Source organism: Hippocampus zosterae, chromosome 11 (genome assembly GCF_025434085.1).
Source record: "Hippocampus zosterae strain Florida chromosome 11, ASM2543408v3, whole genome shotgun sequence".
NCBI lineage: Eukaryota > Metazoa > Chordata > Actinopteri > Syngnathiformes > Syngnathidae > Hippocampus > Hippocampus zosterae.
Window position 1 is genome coordinate 18214571 of NC_067461.1, and position 19031 is coordinate 18233601.

General features: G+C 40.7%; 1 protein-coding gene across 1 annotated transcript in view; it reads left to right on the forward strand.

Annotated features, from left to right (window-relative positions):
- The window catches only part of LOC127610084 (serine/threonine-protein kinase 32C-like), a 55686-nt gene that overhangs the window by 18049 nt on the left and 18606 nt on the right, over positions 1 to 19031 (forward strand). Inside the window, exons 2-3 of the mRNA XM_052079812.1 lie at positions 1405 to 1460; positions 14738 to 14889. Coding sequence (XP_051935772.1) covers positions 1405 to 1460; positions 14738 to 14889 — 208 coding nt within the window. The remainder of the gene's footprint in view (positions 1 to 1404; positions 1461 to 14737; positions 14890 to 19031) is intronic.

Below are 19031 nucleotides of genomic sequence, written 5' to 3' on the forward strand. Positions count from 1 at the left end.
TGCATGTTTTGGAATGTGGGAGAAAGCCGCAGTGTCCTGAGAAAAGCCACACAGGCAAGGGGAGAACATGCAAAGTCCACACAGGAAAGCCGAGGCCTGAAATCTCAAATCCTGCACCTCTGTGCTGTGAGGCTGACGTGTTAACCAGTCGACCATGCTGAAATTTCTGTGAAGCTCAGACCGATCAATAGCCAAATTGTTCTCCGACACTGGTCTGAAAGATTTATTATTTATTACCGGTATATAAATTAGAAGTACGGAGAAGCAAACGGAGGCTCAGAGGGGATCGTGCCTTTTCCGTTGCTGGTCCCTCTCTCTGGAATGACCTACCACTGAACATTCGGCCCCCTCGCTGCCCATCTTGAAAACCCGCCTCAAAACTCACTTGTATTCTTTGGCATTTGACTCGGCATGACTCAGACTTGAGCTTAGTTTTACCGTTTGGTGCGTTCTACTTTCCTTGTTACTGATTTATTGCTTTATTGTTGTATATATGATAGTTGCTCCATGTACAGCACTTTGTATGCAGCAATGGCTGTTTGAAAGTGCTCTATAAATACAGTTGAGTTGGTCAGAACGAATATTTAATATGTATTTAATATGATAAAAAAATATTGATGATTAATTTATTCACCAGTATTAAAGTGCTTTCCATCTGTTTCAAATCTGCATTAATTTAGCAGCTCAGCTAAATTGATGTTGATAAAATCATTCATGAAGGGACACGTTTCCAAAGTCGTGTTTTTTTAAAATGACTATATAATTCAATACTTTATCCCTTGCAATCTTAAATTTGTTATTTATGTCAGCGCTATATTTGGCCACAGTTTTAAAGCATTTAGCCATTTTAGTTTTCTACAGCATAGGAGTCGGTACAAGAAAGCATGCTCTTTTGCTGTCGTATTTACTTACTGTTTATTTGATTGCGTTATAACTAGGCCCTTCAAGCAATTCTGTCATTACATCATTCCGAGTTTACATTTGGCACACAATGAACTCATTTGCTCAGAGTTGTCACAATATGTCAGCAGGTGAAACAAGAAGGCAAGCTCAATTATTGCCGTGCAGTTTTTGTCATTTGATGTACACAGTAAGGCCGAGAAGTGTCTTTCAAATATTTCCTTTAATTGTTTACTCTTGACATATTGTCTGCATTGGCACAGATTAGGGATGGACGAAGGCTTGTTTCAATTTAAAAATATGTGTAAGAACAACAAAACGTACAGAGAAATTGAAATTCAGCGACCAAACTTAGAAAAACCCTTTTACAGCAGGAAAGATGTCCAGCTGAACACTTAACATTACAGACTAGAACAGAAACTTTGACATTATCGCAAATATAATTTGATTGTTCTGTATTGTGACAAATTTTATAGTGATGAAGTGCTTTTTCTTTTTTTGCAGTGAACTTTGACCACTTTCAGATATTGCGGGCGATTGGGAAGGGCAGCTTTGGAAAGGTAATGTATCCTCACGCTTTTTAATTGTAGATTGTGCATCCTTCATCCATTATAGTTGTTTGTTGTGTACCGCCGTTGGCGAGCACAGCCTTTATCTCTGCCAAGGAGTGAGCATTTCTGATTGCATTGGACTTCGCATTACATTAAGCTTAAATCTTACAAGATATATTCTTTTCTGACTTTGAAAGACTAATTAATAAAAGTCACTTAAAGGAGAGTCGATTTGTTTTTCAGCCCCTGCCAACAACCCTACTGGGAGTTTTGACCCATATCAACGTTTAATTACAGAGCAGTACAATACTGTCTGGTTGTGCTGAATAAAGCAACTTGGTTCCCACGTGTGCTTGAGACCTGAATTGAGAAAACAAATGACAGTAGTTCTCTTAAGTGCCGTCCATTTTGTTGGTCGCACTTCACATTGGTGCTGAAGAGGACATTTTGGATGAATGTCTAAGCTCCATATTTGTTGAGTAAAATTTGTGTGTGTTAAGAAGTGAAACTGGGTGAGATGTGATGCGGTGTGTGTCAACGCAATTGGGCTCAAGAGATTAGAGTCATTTATCTTCATTTTGAATCCTAAATATGATGGCAAATACTTAAGCCTGCCGTTTTGGCATGTTTTTGCAAATTCATTCCGTTTTGCTCTCTTAACACAATGCTCCCTCCACTCCATCCACAAATATGTCTATGTGTTGTGGAAAGTCATTCCCAATGCTGAATACATTACCATGCAAAATTATGTTAATGTGATGTATTCCTTTGTTCCACCGAGCTGCTGTCACTATCCTTCTGACGCAGAAAGGAATATGCTGAACGCGGACCAAGGCAGAGACCCGAGAGGGGTCTTCCAACATCTATAAACAATGATATATGATTTGTGTGGCATAGTGGTCTAGTGGTTTAGTTAAAAGTGGCATCAGAGCAGAAGATGGCCTGTTCTCCCCCCACAGTTGAAAATCAATAGGTTTGGTTCAATGAAGACTCTGAAGAACCATTGGTACGTATATAAGTTTGAATGGACATTATTGATTGACTGATGATCAAAGTCAAAGTCGGCAGATATACATCCAAGTCACCCTGAATTGGACGTGCAGAATAAGAATACGTAGTGTTTTTTTTTTTTGTTAGTTTGGTTTTTCATACAATATGATATGGCACAACTACTCGGGGCAACAATAACCACGCGATTCAACACTGAAATGTCATGTGCCTTTCAGGGGTGGGGTCTAGTGAGTGCCGTGAGGAGCTTTAGTCCACTTGCCCCGAGTGGATCAGCTAGTTTTGCAAGTGAGCTCCTGCTCAGAAGCTTTGGTCTGGTGTAGCTTCTTACGAGTGCCCTCATTTGGTTGTGGGACTGTTTACCCCATTTGGCAAATCGTCTCATTTCACATCGAGTGGCGGCATACCCTACTGCTAACCCAAGGACACACAACAAACATCTGTATATTATAGAACATTGATGGTGGAGGGTGGGGGAATTTAAGGTAAGTAAAGGTTTTTTAAAAAAATCCATCCCACGTTCTAACATGGAGATATAAAGCGGCCAATGTGTGGACAAATCTGTTTTTATGGCTAAATTTTGTTGTAGCTTTTAATCAGGGATGTTTTATAGTCTGGCAGTTGTGGTATGTACGGTGCTGTGAAAAAAAAAACCCATAATGGCACGAATATGACTGGGATTTATTTATTTATGTATGTATGTAGACGCTCAACATGTGCACACAGTGAAAACATTTCAACTTATTGATTTGTGTATGAGGTGCTTTGTGTTGTGTTTTGTTCGAGCCGAGAGATGCTGTGTCCTCTTCCAAAGCCGCCGTGCAAGCATCGCTGACATTATGTTCTCCCTCCTTCTCCTTTGGGCCCATCTTTTTGAGCGCAGCCCTTTCTTCAATTCTTTTTATTGTCACGATTCATCTTAACACCCACTTTCCAAAAGCCTCTGCAGGCTATACAGCTCCCAGAAGTTTCCTTTAATTTGATAGTTTGTGGAAAAAATATGCAATTTGTGCTTTGGCTTCTGTTACATTTTATGACCCTGGTGTTTGAATTTTTAAAAGAATTAGATCCTCTATGACAGCGTACTTTAACCCTGGAGAACCCAAGACCCCTTTTCTTCTTTGGAAAAAGATGAATTATACATATGACTGCTATATATTCACGGAATAGCAAGATATGTTTTTTTTTTTCCAAATATTCAATGTTTTAATCCTCATTTAGGATTCGGGCTAATTTTGACCCTTTGGAATTTAAGGGTAGCATTTGAGTAGCAGAATTTATAGGTGACATATCAGACACCGGGGGTTCTCCTGGGTTAAAATTTGGGGTGATAAAAGGAAAGCACTTGGAAAGGAATTGTCAAGCAATTTAAATATTACTTGACATACCATCATAATGGTAAAGTTTTAATTTTGCTCATCCAACCTCTATACCAAATTAGAGCTCTGCATGCACCTTGAAGGTGGCACTTGAAAATATTCATTTATATTTTATTTACACTGTACTGTATATTTATTTCCCACAAAGTTAAAAAGCCTGTTTAAAGGGTGCTTGTTAAAAGTAGTTCCATTCACAAAAGCAGCTGTATTTTTTATTTTGATGTATTTTTATTCATTTATTGATGACTCTGATTTTCAAGCCAAAATATTACTTTTATGTTTGAATCTTAATTCCTAAGAATTACATATTAAAATTAATGAAACAAAATGATCAGTTATCTTACGTTCTACTTTGTGAGAATCATCAACATGTCTGAGTGAGGTTGTACGCATGAGCTATTGGGACCCACCGCTTTGTACTGCAATTGGTATTCAAGCCATTATGTCCTACTGAAGCAGTTGCACACATTCAAAGTAAAGCAATCTTTTGAAAAAAGACAACACAGCTTGTACATCAGTGATGCCCAAACTCGGCCCTCAAAGGCCGCTGTCCTGGCTCTTTTCGACGTGTTGCGCCTGCAACAAACCCGATTCAAATGATCAGCTTATTAGCATGCTCTGAGGAAACCTGAAAATTAGAGGATCAGAAAATGGACGAACTTTTCAAATCCAGTCTCATGACAAGTCATTCCTACATTTATTTCAAATGTAGGACGAATATCCCCCCCCCCCCCCCCCTTTCATAACCCTCACAATTTACAACTGTTCTCTTTGGGTAAAAAAGTCGACCCGTTTTTGCAAAGTCAACATGCAATGTGGCATTAATAGTTTCAAATCTCTTTTCTCTCTTCAGTTGGGCAGGAAATACTGGTAGGTTGGAGTGATTACTGTATATCCACAGGAGTGGAGGATGTATGGTAGCTCATTGATAACACACCTTCCCATCGGACTCGATGGCCGTGCGGTGCCACCGAAAAGATAATTGGCTGCCCTGACCGTCTTTTACCTTTCCCCATGTGTGTCAGCCCCCTCAGTTCTTGGTTGCTAGGAGGTGCAGGAGACAGCTTTTGCCTCCACAGGGCTCATTAAGGCCTTCAAATGGAGAGCTCACGGGGAGTAAGGTCTCAGAGACGTGACAGTCGTTGACACCGACAGGAGTTCAATGACAACTCCTTGATGCCAAGAGTCAGATGAAAAAGTAAACACAGAGAGGACAACCGAGAGGAATGTTGATAGACAAAGACAAGGACGCTCAGAAGTAGTGCAGGAGCTCAGCTGGGTGGATACATTCAATCGCTGAACCCCCCGTACACACACACAGTAGTAGTAAGTGCTCATTAGGACCCAGTGTGAAATAGATTTATAATGAGTGGGAGTGGAGGAAAGAGAAGGAGAAGAAAGAGCAAAGGAAAGAGAGAGAGCGAGAGAAAGGGCTGCGACACTTTGTCATGTCAGAAAACACCAGCTCCTTTTGAAAGGTCAGAAGATGATTAAGCCTTTGTTAGTTTTTTATTTATTTATTTGTTTCCCCTCTCTCCGGGGCTCTCAGCAGTTCTTTGCCAGTTTATGCTTTAAAAAAAGACATGAAACTATAATTATTTTATAGTTTTTTATAAATCTATTTTTTAATGTGGAAAAAATAAATCTTACGAATAGAAGTGATGATTTGTCACACTGCCATCCCCTTTTTGGGTGACAACAGGCTTTCACTTTAGGTAGCAGACGGGATTTTTGTCTGAGTCTATCCCAGTGATTTTCACTGTGGTATGCGTACCACTGATGGGACACGAGTCTCACTCTGTTGCTCTGTTGATATACTGTGATTGTTGAATATTGTTGCAAGCCTGCCTTTCTGGGGAGCAGACTGTTCATTAGCTCTGTAATTAAATATTGTCTATGACGTCAATATAGAGTGTGAATTGTGATTGGACAAGGCAGTCACAAGACAGAGAGAAGTTGTATACTTTGGAGAGGTTGGCTCTGTCTCTCTGTCCATCCATCCAGTCTATGTAATCTACAGTATATAGAATTTAATTTATAATCAAATGAGAAAATGTTCATGTTTAATTTAGGTTTAAAAAACTAAAATATATAAACTCTTATTTCACTTTATTGGATGGCAATGAGTAATTTTAAACTGAATTTACTTTTTTAAGAGCCAAATTTGAGTTTCTTCATAGGGCTTCTCTGAGAAGAAAGTACCAATACATTTGTTAAGTCGCTTTTATAAATCATGAACAAATGCATACATAATAAGCCTTCTGAGGGTTTTTGTTATTTTGCAGCACTTGTTCTTGCATTTTGTCACTGACGTGATCCCATTAGATCCTCTTTATATATTCCCTTCTGCTTAACCGAGTTACTTCAAAGTACCACTTCGCATAAATTAGAGGTGGGCAAATTAGTTTCAATTGCTTTGAAAGCAGTTTTCTGTTATTTGTCTTTACCCCGAAGGGTTATTGAAACTGCATTTATTCTTTGTTATATGCAAAGTACCACTGAAAAGGCAACTATACAGCCTGATTAATGATTCTTGCTTTTATCTAACCCTTTTTAAACTGTAATTTTTTAAAAAAAATTGGTTGGTTTTGTTTTACATGGACATAATTATTTTTATACATGCTCAGTGCGAGGCGGCCTGGTAGTCCAGTGGTTAGCACGTCGACTTCACAGTGCAGAGGTTCAATTCCAGCTGCGGCCTCCCTGTGTGGAGTTTGCATGTTCTCCCCGGGTTTTCTCCGGGTACTCTGGTTTCCTCCCACGTTCCAAAAACATGCATGGCAGGCTGATTGAACACGCTAAATTGTCCCTAGGTGTGAGTGTGAGTGCGCATGGTTGTTCGTCTCTGTGTGCCCTGCGATTGACTGGCAACCGGTTCAGGGTGTCCCCCGCCTACTGCCCGAAGACGGCTGGGATAGGCTCCAGCATCCCCCCCCCTAGTGAGGATTAAGCGGTTCGAAAAATGAATGAATGATTGAATGAAGGTGCGGTGTGTTGTGTGCATGTGTGTGGGCTCGTGTCTTTTGCAAAAACCGTCAACTGTGTGAAAGCAGATGTCATGAACGGTTAATTTGAGCTCTATTTTAGACATCTGCAATAGAGTAGAATGCTTGATAATGCAGTTGGCCATCAATTCAGGGTGGAACCTCCCTCTTGCCCGAAATGAGCTGGTATTGGCTGCAGCTCACCCACTTCGCTTGTGAGGATAAATGTTGCAGATTCGGGTGGCTGTACATTATCTATGCCAAAAGTAATACTGTACTGAATTTTTTAACAACCTATTCTAAGTTAGTTCTCCCCAGAACATCATTAAAGTATTTTTTTTCTAAAACCATGAAGAAATATTTTGAATGACTCAGAAGTCTGATTCATAACATGAGTGGCATGTTGTAAATTCATTCTTGCTGCTGGAGGCTGTAAATTTCCCCAGTGTGGGACGAATAAAGGATATCTTATCTTATCTTATGTCATGAATCAGCCTTTGCCGATAAGAGGAAATTATTCCCTCCACTCTCTGTGGATAACATATTCATCAGACCTTGAAAGTCTGTTTGCCTTGCTTGCCACCCTCAGAGTCTTCCCAAATTCAACATCATTCTGAGTCCCGATATTTGCATGTGCTAGTGAATTTGTGCGTGTGTGTGTGTTGGTTAAGCTTGCACAGCTAAATTTCAGTAAGACAAGCTCTTCCGACCCAATTCTTTTCCAATTACTGCTCACTGGCAATGTGTGTTAAAACAATTGTCCTCACATCAATCTCAAACTTACTCAGAGAATAAAGCTGTTTCATCTCTTATGGTTCAGTGCATTTCACACTGTGTTGTCGTGCAGAGAATTGGGTAAGCCGAAGAAATAAAGAAATTCTCAAACAATGCTAGCCATGCCTTGATGGAAACCATAAAATCATTTATCATTTCTGACTGTATACAGAAGACACAAAAGTAGTACTTGGTGACTTAGGCCAAGATTACTAAATATGAGTCTGCAAAAATATAATTTTTAAATTCACTTGTATATAGTTCATTCAGTATACAGGTCAGTGTGTTACAGATCACAACAAAGTTTGCTGCACTACGAGCGACCTGGTTGAAACTGACTGAGAGTGAGCAGTATTTGAGGTTTAGCAATTAGCTTTAATGATAGACTGACTGTCGGCCACTGGTTTCGCGCCGTTAAGAAGCTGAATTGGTGATGAACGGCACCGCAAGTTTGCAGATGAAAAATGACATCAATACGGCACCGAGACGGCTCCAAAAGAGCTTTGCTGGGCGCACGTAACCTACCGCGAGTAATCGGAGGTTGCACAGAAGCTGCTACCTAGCAAAATCTTCGGCTGGTTGCTAGTGCACCAAAACACATTGTGGAGCTTATATGGCGGCGGGGCGGCCCGGTAGTCCAGTGGTTAGCACGTCGGCTTCACAGTGCAGAGGTACCGGGTTCGATTCCAGCTCCGGCCTCCCTGTGTGGAGTTTGCATGTTCTCCCCGGGCCTGCGTGGGTTTTCTCCGGGTGCTCCGGTTTCCTCCCACATTCCAAAAACATGCGTGGCAGGCTGATTGAACACTCTAAATTGTCCCTAGGTGTGAGTGTGAGCGTGGATGGTTGTTCGTCTATGTGTGCCCTGCGATTGGCTGGCAACCGATTCAGGGTGTCCCCCGCCTACTGCCCGGAGACGGCTGGGATGGGCTCCAGCACCCCCCGCGACCCTAGTGAGGATCAAGCGGTACGGAAGATGAATGAATGAATGAATACATGGCGGCGGATAAGCTACATTTCTTCCAAGCATCATACTCACAAACGGATGATGAGAAAAGATGAAAAAAACATGTTAAATTCTAAGCTAAGCTAAGATTGACATGACAAACTCAATAAATGCTTGGGTGATCGATTACACATTTCACAGACATCTGGGTGGAACCATGTTAAAGCTGGTAACTTCCAGCTTTGAGTAACATAATAGCAGCACAATTAATACGTGTCTGGATTCTAGAAAGAAATTCATATTTTTTGAGCCTTGGCTTTTCAACAATGCTTACCTACCGGTATATTTATAATTACAGACTTGATGCAGATCTGATTGGCTGTATTGGATCGGCAGATATGTTGCATTTCATACAAAATTGGTAATTGGTTGTAATGCACTATTTGCAGACTCGATCAATGTCTGCAGAATAAGAAATGGCAAACACAATATCTGTGCTTCCATCATTAATAAACCAATCTTTTTCAGCATATACAATCATATTTTCTAATATATATTTTTTTCTTCTTTCGCCCTCTACTTCCTTCTGCCAGTTTTCCGTGTATGTAATTTTTCCCAGGGTGGGCGGTGTGTTGTTCTTGCTGAAACTCTGCATTAGAGGATGACATGGGAGTGGATTGTCACTCCCATTCCATCCCATTAACTGATTATACTTCACCTGCATGTAGGTTTTCAAAGTGTCAATTCAATACCTTAGGGTAAAAAAAACAAAAAACAATAATAATAATTCTGATAATCTGTAAATGTACGGATCTGCTGACGGGTATGACAAAATCGCTTTGCTATTTGACAATCCTTATTTTGCTTCGTGAAATTGAATCGAATGCTATTGCAGATAAATCTGTCAAATGATTAGGACTAGGATGAATATTACGTAAATTTGCTACCAACACTAACTTGGAAATCTTCAGACATTTCCAGCTTAGGAAAGCCCAGTGTGGCGCCCCATCCTTTTCATTAAAATGATTGCACAAATAGGTCCCAGACATCATTGCCTCGAAGGCACCCAATCTTTGTTAAATAACCAACCCCCCCCCCCCCCAAACAAATTCACTTTCTCAATAGGTCGGAGCAAATTTGCATCTCACTTGGTGAGATATTCGCTAATATCAAACTTCTTTACTAATATATTACTGGACTTTGAATTTGAAGCTTGTCTTTTGTCAATTGCAGTAAGACTCATCCCACATTTTGGATGACCCACGACTGTAAGAAGCAGCCCACTGATACACTATTAGTGTTTTTCTCATTTTTTTGTGCGAGTTATATAATGACTGTCCTGAGATTAAAAAAAAAACAGTCATGCTTCAGAGATAAAAAGTATTTGTGAGCAATGAAGCTTGTGCGATGTCAAACTGAATATATTTGAGCGCCTGTCTTCAAGGATACTAATGAGACAGACACCGCTCTTCCATCCAGAGAGAAATCAATTTGTTTTCGTGTGCGTGCACCTGCCTGTCTCACCCACTCTAAAAAGCTATTTGGGAGAGTTAAACAGGTTCTATGAGCAGCTGGCGGTCAAAGATTACAGCCAACATTGAGACAGGATCTCACTCGAAGCCAGCATTGTGCTCAATACACATCAAGAACCGTTTGACTTGGCCGATACACTACAGTCTGTATATATATATATTTAACGTGTCTTTTATTGTGTTCTTAACAGAAACAATTATCACATTTTCAGTTGGCTATGCATCAGCTGAAATGCTAAATGCTTTGTCACCTGGACCGTAACTTCGAGTAATAAGATGCAGGGTGTAAACACAGCTGCTCAAAACAGATTTTCAGTTTTTGCCCTCCACCATGTCCCTTTGCAGTCCCCAATGCAAATGAAGGTGAAAAACAAGTAAACAGCAGCCCCTGGTCATTTAACATTTTAACTGCTGACCAGTTTGTCGTCTAAAAATAACTACATACGGTATTTGTGGTTAATATTACCCGCGTGTTGAAAATGTATACAAAGAGAATCCCTATTATGTCCCATTTGGGACATAATAGTCAACTTTAATTTGAGGTTCTAAATTTATGGCCTGTTTTTTTGGGGGGGGGGGCAGCTGGCAGCATCGAGGCGAGGTGTGCCCAAATCCGGTCCTCGAGAGCCCCAATCCAGTCTGTTTTAGATGTCTCCCTCCGATAATACACCATATTCGAATGATAAAGATCATTATCAGGCTTCTGTCAAAGTTTACTGACGAGCTTTTTCTTGAGGACTAGACTTTGGCACCCCTGACCTCGCCAGTGGCTCGAAAAACCTTTACGACCACTACCTACCCCCAATGCACTGCAAACTTGATATGTGTCAAATCTACCTGCCTAAAAAATAATTTTTAAAAGTATTTCACATAGTTTAATAGCTTGTTTGGTTCAAGTGGGAGCTGTTCATTAATTGACTCTGGTCTTTTTTTTGATACCTCTGTCCCAAAATGACACTACACAGAGATTTGCCCAAGTCTGTACGCTACTTTTTTTCAGTTTCGGTGGGAAATGTCTCGATTTATATGCAAATAGCTTTTAAGACATTGGAGGAAAGCTGCCACACATTTCTGGACCTAAAATATTGGTCTTGCCTTCTCCACAGTTAGACAGTTTAATGCACTGGATTGCTTCTAGTCTGTATGAATATATGAATAAATCCTTTTGAACTTTTATCATTTTACTGTGCTGACCAAGATTCCAGCCAGAAAAGAGCCGCGGCAACATGCCTGACAGTTATGGTTGGGCTTATACTTGACGCACAACTCTTGACCAAAATCCTGTGTAACAGGGTGAGCCACACTCAGACATGATGATCACATTCTGCCAAAACCTTGATTTATCTCCCAAAAAATTTAATGTTTTTACAAACATTAACTAAAATATTGGATATGTCAATATTCATCCATTCATCCATCCATTGAAATAGAAACATCAGTTGCAGTGAAAATAGTTGTTCTCGTCGTCTGGTTCTGGTTTTTTTTTATCCCCCTCTGTGTCTTTTTTTTTCAGATTCTTGAATCTGTTACATTTTGTTGCACTTGGTGGTACAATGAGGTCACACGCCCATGTTTTGAGCTAGAGCCCTTAAAGCATTGTCTGAATGAAAATGATTGTTTTTCAGGTTTGCAATTCAACGAATGCTAGCATTTTCCAGATATAAATTACCCCCCCCCCCCCCCCCCACACACACACACATTTTCCCAAACATTTTTGGGAGAAACTGAGCTCCATAATTTGTGATCTTTAATTTGACATCCATAACCTTGATCGAATATCACCCAATTTCCACATTCTATACATAATTATTACAGTGCACTCCGCTTAATAGAACACCATTGGGCCGAAGCGCTTCTGTTCTACTAAGCGGAGTTTCTATTAACCGGAGACACTTTATTAGGTACACCTTCAGACACGTCGACGACCAAGTTATGCACGCAGAAAAACCCCTGCTGACGAGTTAGAAGAGATATTTCGACTGTGGACGTCCATATCTTTAATCAAACAACAACTTTAATCAACTTCAGTCAAACATCTCAAATCACGAGAAAAATTTCGTTACTTTTGTCTGGAAACAGGAGTCCGTAATTTTGCGGTTGACTTCCCTCTCAATGCGCTGGATAAGAGGGAAGTCCTGGAAACCGTGGGCGTACCTTCTGAGAATCCGGCAATGCATCGTATCGTCTGAGTATGTCCTTCTTATCCGCAGGTGATAGCCCTCGTCTCTTGAATGAAGTTGAAGCCATTGTGACGTGCCTGTGTCTATGTGTGGAGTGACGCGTGCTACCTGTTACTGTATACGGCTAGAACTACCGCGTTTTCTCGCGATAGTGGTACAGTATCACTACACTTCGAAAACCACTAGTTTACAATGTTCATTGCTTACGGCCTGTTCTATTAAGCGGAGATCTGTTCTACTAAGCGGAGTATCTTTATAGGAAATTGCATTAGGCAAATCTGTTCCAGAGCCGTTTGCTCTATTAAGCGGATTACTCTATTAACCGGTGTTCTATTAAGCGGAGTGCACTGTAATGCCCTTTCAGAAAATTTCTCAATTTCTTAAGTTTGACCGAAGTGATCTGTGTTTCTCCCAGTCATGGCTTTTATCATCTTTCTCTGTATTGTGAAATTATTGCAGTTCACATTGTGCTTACTCTTTGTGTGAAGCTCAGGGTAGCTTTCACAATTGTTACATAATCCTTGCCTTGAATGCTATACTTAAGGTCTCAGTGCTATGAAGCAGTCTAAAATTGGTCCACCGAACCACTGAAATGCCAGAGTGTCTCTAAAGACAGCATGCTGTTCAACCAAGTACTTGCCACTGGCCTGGAATGTTTTTAACATAAAAAAAAGGGTTGTGTATGTCTCGTTAAGAGGTTGTAAGTTTTTGTAACCATAAAAGAAAGACCTTCAAACAACATTTCGTTTGCAGGAGGGGTTTATTTAGACTCCCTTCCATCACAGTACAGTGCAGATGGCCTTGCTTAAAGCATAGAGAACTGGGTATTGTGATGAGTGCAATGATCATCTTGCTATGAGGGATGGCCAGGAGCTGTGAGTTGTAACACTGAGGGGTTGTCGTGAATCTTGTCTCACCGATGCCAATAAACTGATAAAGAGGCTTTTTAGTCCAGTGGAGATTCTTTGATTTTTAAACACAAGTGCACGAAGCAATGTTAACAATTCTTAAGAACCTATCTAGTGTAGATAATATAACAAAAAACTGTTTTCTTATACAATTTTATGATTGGTAATGTATGTTGCTCAATTATAGCTGAGCAGGTAGCTACTGTGATGAAACGAATGCAAGTGAAAACATGAGAGACGTTCATTTCAAGGCCGACTTAGCTTTTTGTTTTTATTTTAATTTTTTTAAAGAACACACTATGCCCGAGTCCAATAAGTATATCAGTGCCACTGAAGTGTCACTGCTAAAAACTGCAAACTCACGCATTAAGGCAGGGGTGGCCAACCAGTCAGAGACAAAGAGCCAATTTTTTTACTGTGTTACTGCAAAGAGCCACATCATACCCTTCCTCTCACGCACACGCACACGCACACGCACACGCACACGCACACACACACACACACACACAAAGATAGACTTTGAAGGGACCAACTTCTCAGGAACGACCCGATTGCGCACATGCGAGCATATACACACACACACAAACACGCGCGCGCTCACACGCACGCACTCACTTGGGCGCCCACCAGTGCAGTCGCGCACATATCCACGCACACCAGTAACGGGATTGATGATAGGCTGACATAGTACGTTCTGTGTAGTTACCACCTTGTTTGAATGGCATCGCCACTGCTGAGACGTTTTCAGCGCTTGTCGTGTGAAAGCCCGAGAGCCGCATTGAACCAGCCAAAGAGCTGCATACGGCTCGTGAGCCGCGGTTTGGCCACCCCTGCATTAAGACTTTATTTTTGTGAACATAATTTGACATCTTTCCTTGATATTAAGGAAAAAATACCATGCGGGTGGCATGGTGGTGGACTACTAGAAGTCATTGGCCCAATTCCAGGCCCAGTCTTCCTGTGTGGAGTTTCACATTCTCCCCGTGCCTGTGTTGGTTTTCTCCGGTTTGCCACTACATCCCCCCAAAATGTATCCCTCGGTGTGATCGTGAGCGCGAATGGTTGGCTGGTTGGCAACCAGTTCAGGGTGTACCGAGCCAGCTGCCCTTCCAGCTGTTTCAAGTCCAACTCCAGATGGAGCTGAAACATAATCAAAACAGACAGAAAATTACACTTTTCTGGTGTTATATTGAGTCATTGATTTATTTTTATTATTAATCATTTTAACAGTGGGGCTTGCCACCATCCACTGCTCATGCCTAGACACTCACACACGCAGACTCGTATACGTCACACGCCATCCCACCAGGCACTAACACATAAAGGCATACCACATGCATGGTTACAGGCACTACAATACACACAGTATTAAGTTTAAATGTGTTTAAAGCATCTGTGTATTGTGTCCATGTTAAAATTTCCCTCAGTCTGGAATGAAGCAGTCAAGACTGATGGCAGTGTCCACCTCTGAATCAGACATTGTATTTTATGATATGTGCTTTAAAATGACGACTTACCTATTCTTTTCCATTTTTCTCTACATTCTCTTTTCACTTCATTCTGTCACTTCCATTCCAGGTATGCATCGTGCAAAAGAGGGACACGGAGAAGATGTACGCCATGAAATACATGAACAAACAACAATGTATAGAAAGAGATGAGGTCCGAAACGTCTTTAGAGAGCTTGAGATTCTCCAGGAAATTGAACATGTTTTTTTAGTAAATCTCTGGTGACTATCTTATGTTTTTACCCTTTCAATGTGGAATGCAAAGCTATGTCCCTTGTCTGCATGTATGTCCAGCCAAAAGTAACTCGAGGGATGCATGTTTGCTTGAAACTTGAAAGAGTTACAGTACATTCTTTGTGAATATAATGCAGCTCGTACTGCAAACACTTCATTTGGCACGAAGAGGAAGAAAACTTTTGCACAGCCTAGCAGACATCACAGGTATTAACTTGGATAATTTACACAAGATATTTTGGACTCGGGAAGCACGCTTACACATTTGATAATAATTGTGCTTTGAATTGACCTCGGTTCTCCCTCGAGTTGGATAAGTTAGTGAGTGGCGGCTGCTTTCATTATTCAACGCTCATCTCCGGGTGGGACGCGTTTCTAAATGTAATTGGGGACCTGGCACGCCATTCATGGCATATTGCACAAAGCACTTAACTCTCCTGTTATTGGTAGCATGATATTGCGTGCATCCATCTTTTCCAGACACGCGGCAAGAATATTTTGTCCCTTTCACATCATGCATGATGTCCTCATAATATGCACTTAGGGACAAGATGTGTGGAGACAAAGTATTGAGTCTAATTGTGAGAGGCTGTGCCCATCTTTACAAGCCACTGCGCTAGATCAAATGAAGGCCATTTTAATCTATGTACAGTAGTGTGCTTGTATCATTTTTTTATAGTTCAATTCCCATCACGAGTGTTTCACTGCCAAAGCCTTCTGTGTTCTAGTTTGCTGTGCACCCTGGTGCTCTGCTTACCGCTGCTGCTACAGATACAGAATTACTTTGTAGGTAATAGAGCAACTTGCAATCTGCATCCAATATGGAAACAAAAACTACCCCATTTGCCGTCTCACTTGAAGCCATAATTCCCCAGTCTTAATAAGACCCAAGTACTCTTATGTCAGGAATAGTCTGATTGCCCAGAGGTGACTGGGATTTGCAAGCATGTAAAAAGCTCCCACCATTACTGCTAATGTTTGAACAATAGTTTAATTGTTTTATTTACAGATTAACAAATTGGATCTTCAAGAGAACATGATATGAAAGCTTCTAAAATGATGATGTTCGACGAAGAGTGTGTGTGTGTGTGTGTGTGTGTGTGTGTGTGTGTGTGTGTGTGTGTACTCTGTATAACTTATTTCTGTCCCAGTTTTAATACAGTTCTTTATCAAAATGCTCAGTGTATCATGTTTAGTCTGCATTGCAATGAACCCGCTCTATTAAATTCTGCTTGACAGCCTATCAGCTGCACAGGTAATGAGATAGGACTAATGAAGCCTCTGCTTCATCTTGCCACCGACCCCTTCATTTTATAATGGCTAGAAATGCAATTAATTCACCAACCGTGACTACGAAAACCCTATAGATCTGACAGATTCCATGTTCATGAGCTTACCCCTTTAGTGTTGGAATTTCTGTTGCTAAGCAATTGGGCAGGCCAGTCCAGTAATTGTTAATGGGTGTGCAATAGAGCCACTGGGGAATTGGGGATCTCTTTATTCCCACAAGCAAACATGTGAGAAACACCAGCTTTGATATCGTTTTAGAAGTGCTTTTCTTGAGACCATGCTAGGAGGGAGCCTCATACACATCCGTAGCCACTATGAAGGCAGGAACACACCAAACAGCTGTCACAGTAAATAATTTCTCCCGTCGTGGAGAGAGCAAACAGGAGAGTTGTTTAAACCAGCGCTAGGGCAATATTTTGGTCATATGATGTATTTAGACTCGATAGGATTTGTAAATAGGATTTTTACTTTGTCCTTAACCCACACACGGAGAGTTAATTCTGACTTTCAAGGAGATATCCAGAAATCAGTTGGGCGTTTTTTTTGTTTTTTGTACTACCAGTATCTGCAGCTGCAAAGCAAATTAATTAAAAGGCTACCTGGTGAATCCCATCAGTTGTGCTGCAGAGCTGATGTTGACTTTACAACATACTGTAATTGCTCCATCCAGTCCCTCACTGCATAACTATGTGTAGGAGTCGAGGGAACATTTAATGGATTATGTTGGCGGGATGAAGATTGCGTTCTGTGTTCTACAAGTGTAAAATCCTTCCAAGGATTAGCACATGGGAAGACCGACTCTTCCTTTCTCCCGCATGTTTCAAACCTAGAGTTTAGAGGTCATCTCTCACCATTCTGTGGTTCGTGAATAATCGTGCGTACATAGAAAACACAATTTTGCTTGAAGCACGACAACAAAATGTTCAAAAAGCATGACTAGTTTTCCCCAAGGAATCAACGTCAAACGGATGTTGCCTTTTGCTTTGTTGAACCATTGATTGAGCGGCAAGGTTAACTAGTGTAATTGCAGGAAGTCCTAAAATATATATCTCAATTTTTTTTAAACTAAAATGGGTAATGTGATGGTGTTTTCCTCTTGTTTATTCATCCTCTCATCAAAATCAAATTTGAGCAAAAGGAGTGCCGAGGATAGATCTGCTGCGGCCTGCTCGGGCTCCATTAGGAATATTGATTTCAAGCTTGGGTGAAATGAGGCCTTTTTGCAATTGTGGAACAAAGTCACCCTTTATACCCTCAGTGAGAATTCATAACAAGTTGACTTAAACTTACATCATTTGTCTAAAAAGTAGTGTACCTCCCATACTGTTATAACTTGGGTGACGTGTGTTATTGGCACAGTGCTGCTACTTTTATTGTATTGGGGGTGAGGGAAAGGTATAATACAAATGAGAGAGTCAGTTGTGAAAGCAGGGCAACTTACATTGTACAGGTACAATAGGTGATATGCCTTCAGGTATTGAGAAGCAGGGACAGTGCTCAATCACACAGTTGGAGAAATCTTTTCAGCCACTGCAAGTCTGTTGTGGTGAAGGGAGGCAGTCACTTCCAACTAGCCAGTCGTCAACTACATTGACATAGGGTGCCTTAATTTTGCAGACCAAACACAGCCAACAGGATCACAAATGTGTATCTTTCCTTGGCACAAAACTGTTCTCTTTCTCTCATCTTCTATAGCTCCTTGTTCCCTGCCTCCCCGTGCTCGTTTGTCACTGTGGCCTGATTATTGCAGCCCTTTCCTTGTTCTCCTTCTAGTGAAGTAACCTTCCTCATTTTGTTGCTGTGACTGGAGCAGGCCAGTCCTGTTCTGACCGAAAGTGCCCTCTTCCTGGTTTTGAACAGACCTCCGTAAACCTCAGGCATTCACTTCTTCACCAAGATTTTAACTTGTCTCAGCTTTTGATCATGTACCACTACATACATGTTGATTTTTAAATACCGCACAGTTAGATTCAGGGTTGTTGTAATAACTCACTTTTTTTATGCAATTCCAAACATGTGCTATGTGCTTGATATAGAAACACGAGCTCAATGAATGTGGGGCAATGAGATAACGAGTGCCAGAGCAGAGGAAGCTGTCTGGTCAAGTGGACCCTGTGAGGAGATATTGCCCATGAGGTGATAAAAGGGTGACGATGAGGAATGCTGCATCCTGGGGCTAGCCATCTGTTGAGGCTTTGCTATATTGAAGATGATCTTTGCATCTTTGGTTCTGCTAGCCTTCATGTATCATACAAAGACTGGCCAACCATTTGTATGCAGGAGGAAATGTAATTTTGAATTATTTAATAGCAATACAAAGCAGAACCAACCATTATCTGTCCAATCACATGAAAGTCAAGGGTAAGTCAAAGGCTTTTAGAAGAATGATCAAACAGTGCTTCGAATGTCTTTTTTCTTTGAAGCAAGAACTCTCAGTAAAAAATAAAAAAATCCTAGTTTATAGATGCAGTGCATTGCATCTGAAGAGGAATGATCAGAATGTGAATACGAGACATATATAATTCACTATTGTAAATAAATAAATGTAGCCGGGTCTTTGGAAAGACTGGACTGGACACAAAATAATTTTTAGGTGGGCTTTATTCCCGACTGAACAATGAAAAATTGTTCAGCATTAAGATGAAAGACTGAGATGTTAACTGAATTTTAAAAGAGGTCAAAAAGGGATCTAAGAGATCAAAGAAAATCATTTAACAGATTACAGAGAATTACGCCACAATAGACAACAGCAGTGGCTTGCTTAATAGGAAAACAGAAATAAAAATACATTATTTACAAGCCACAATACTTCTTAGTGCAGAACAAATAATCATTACAAC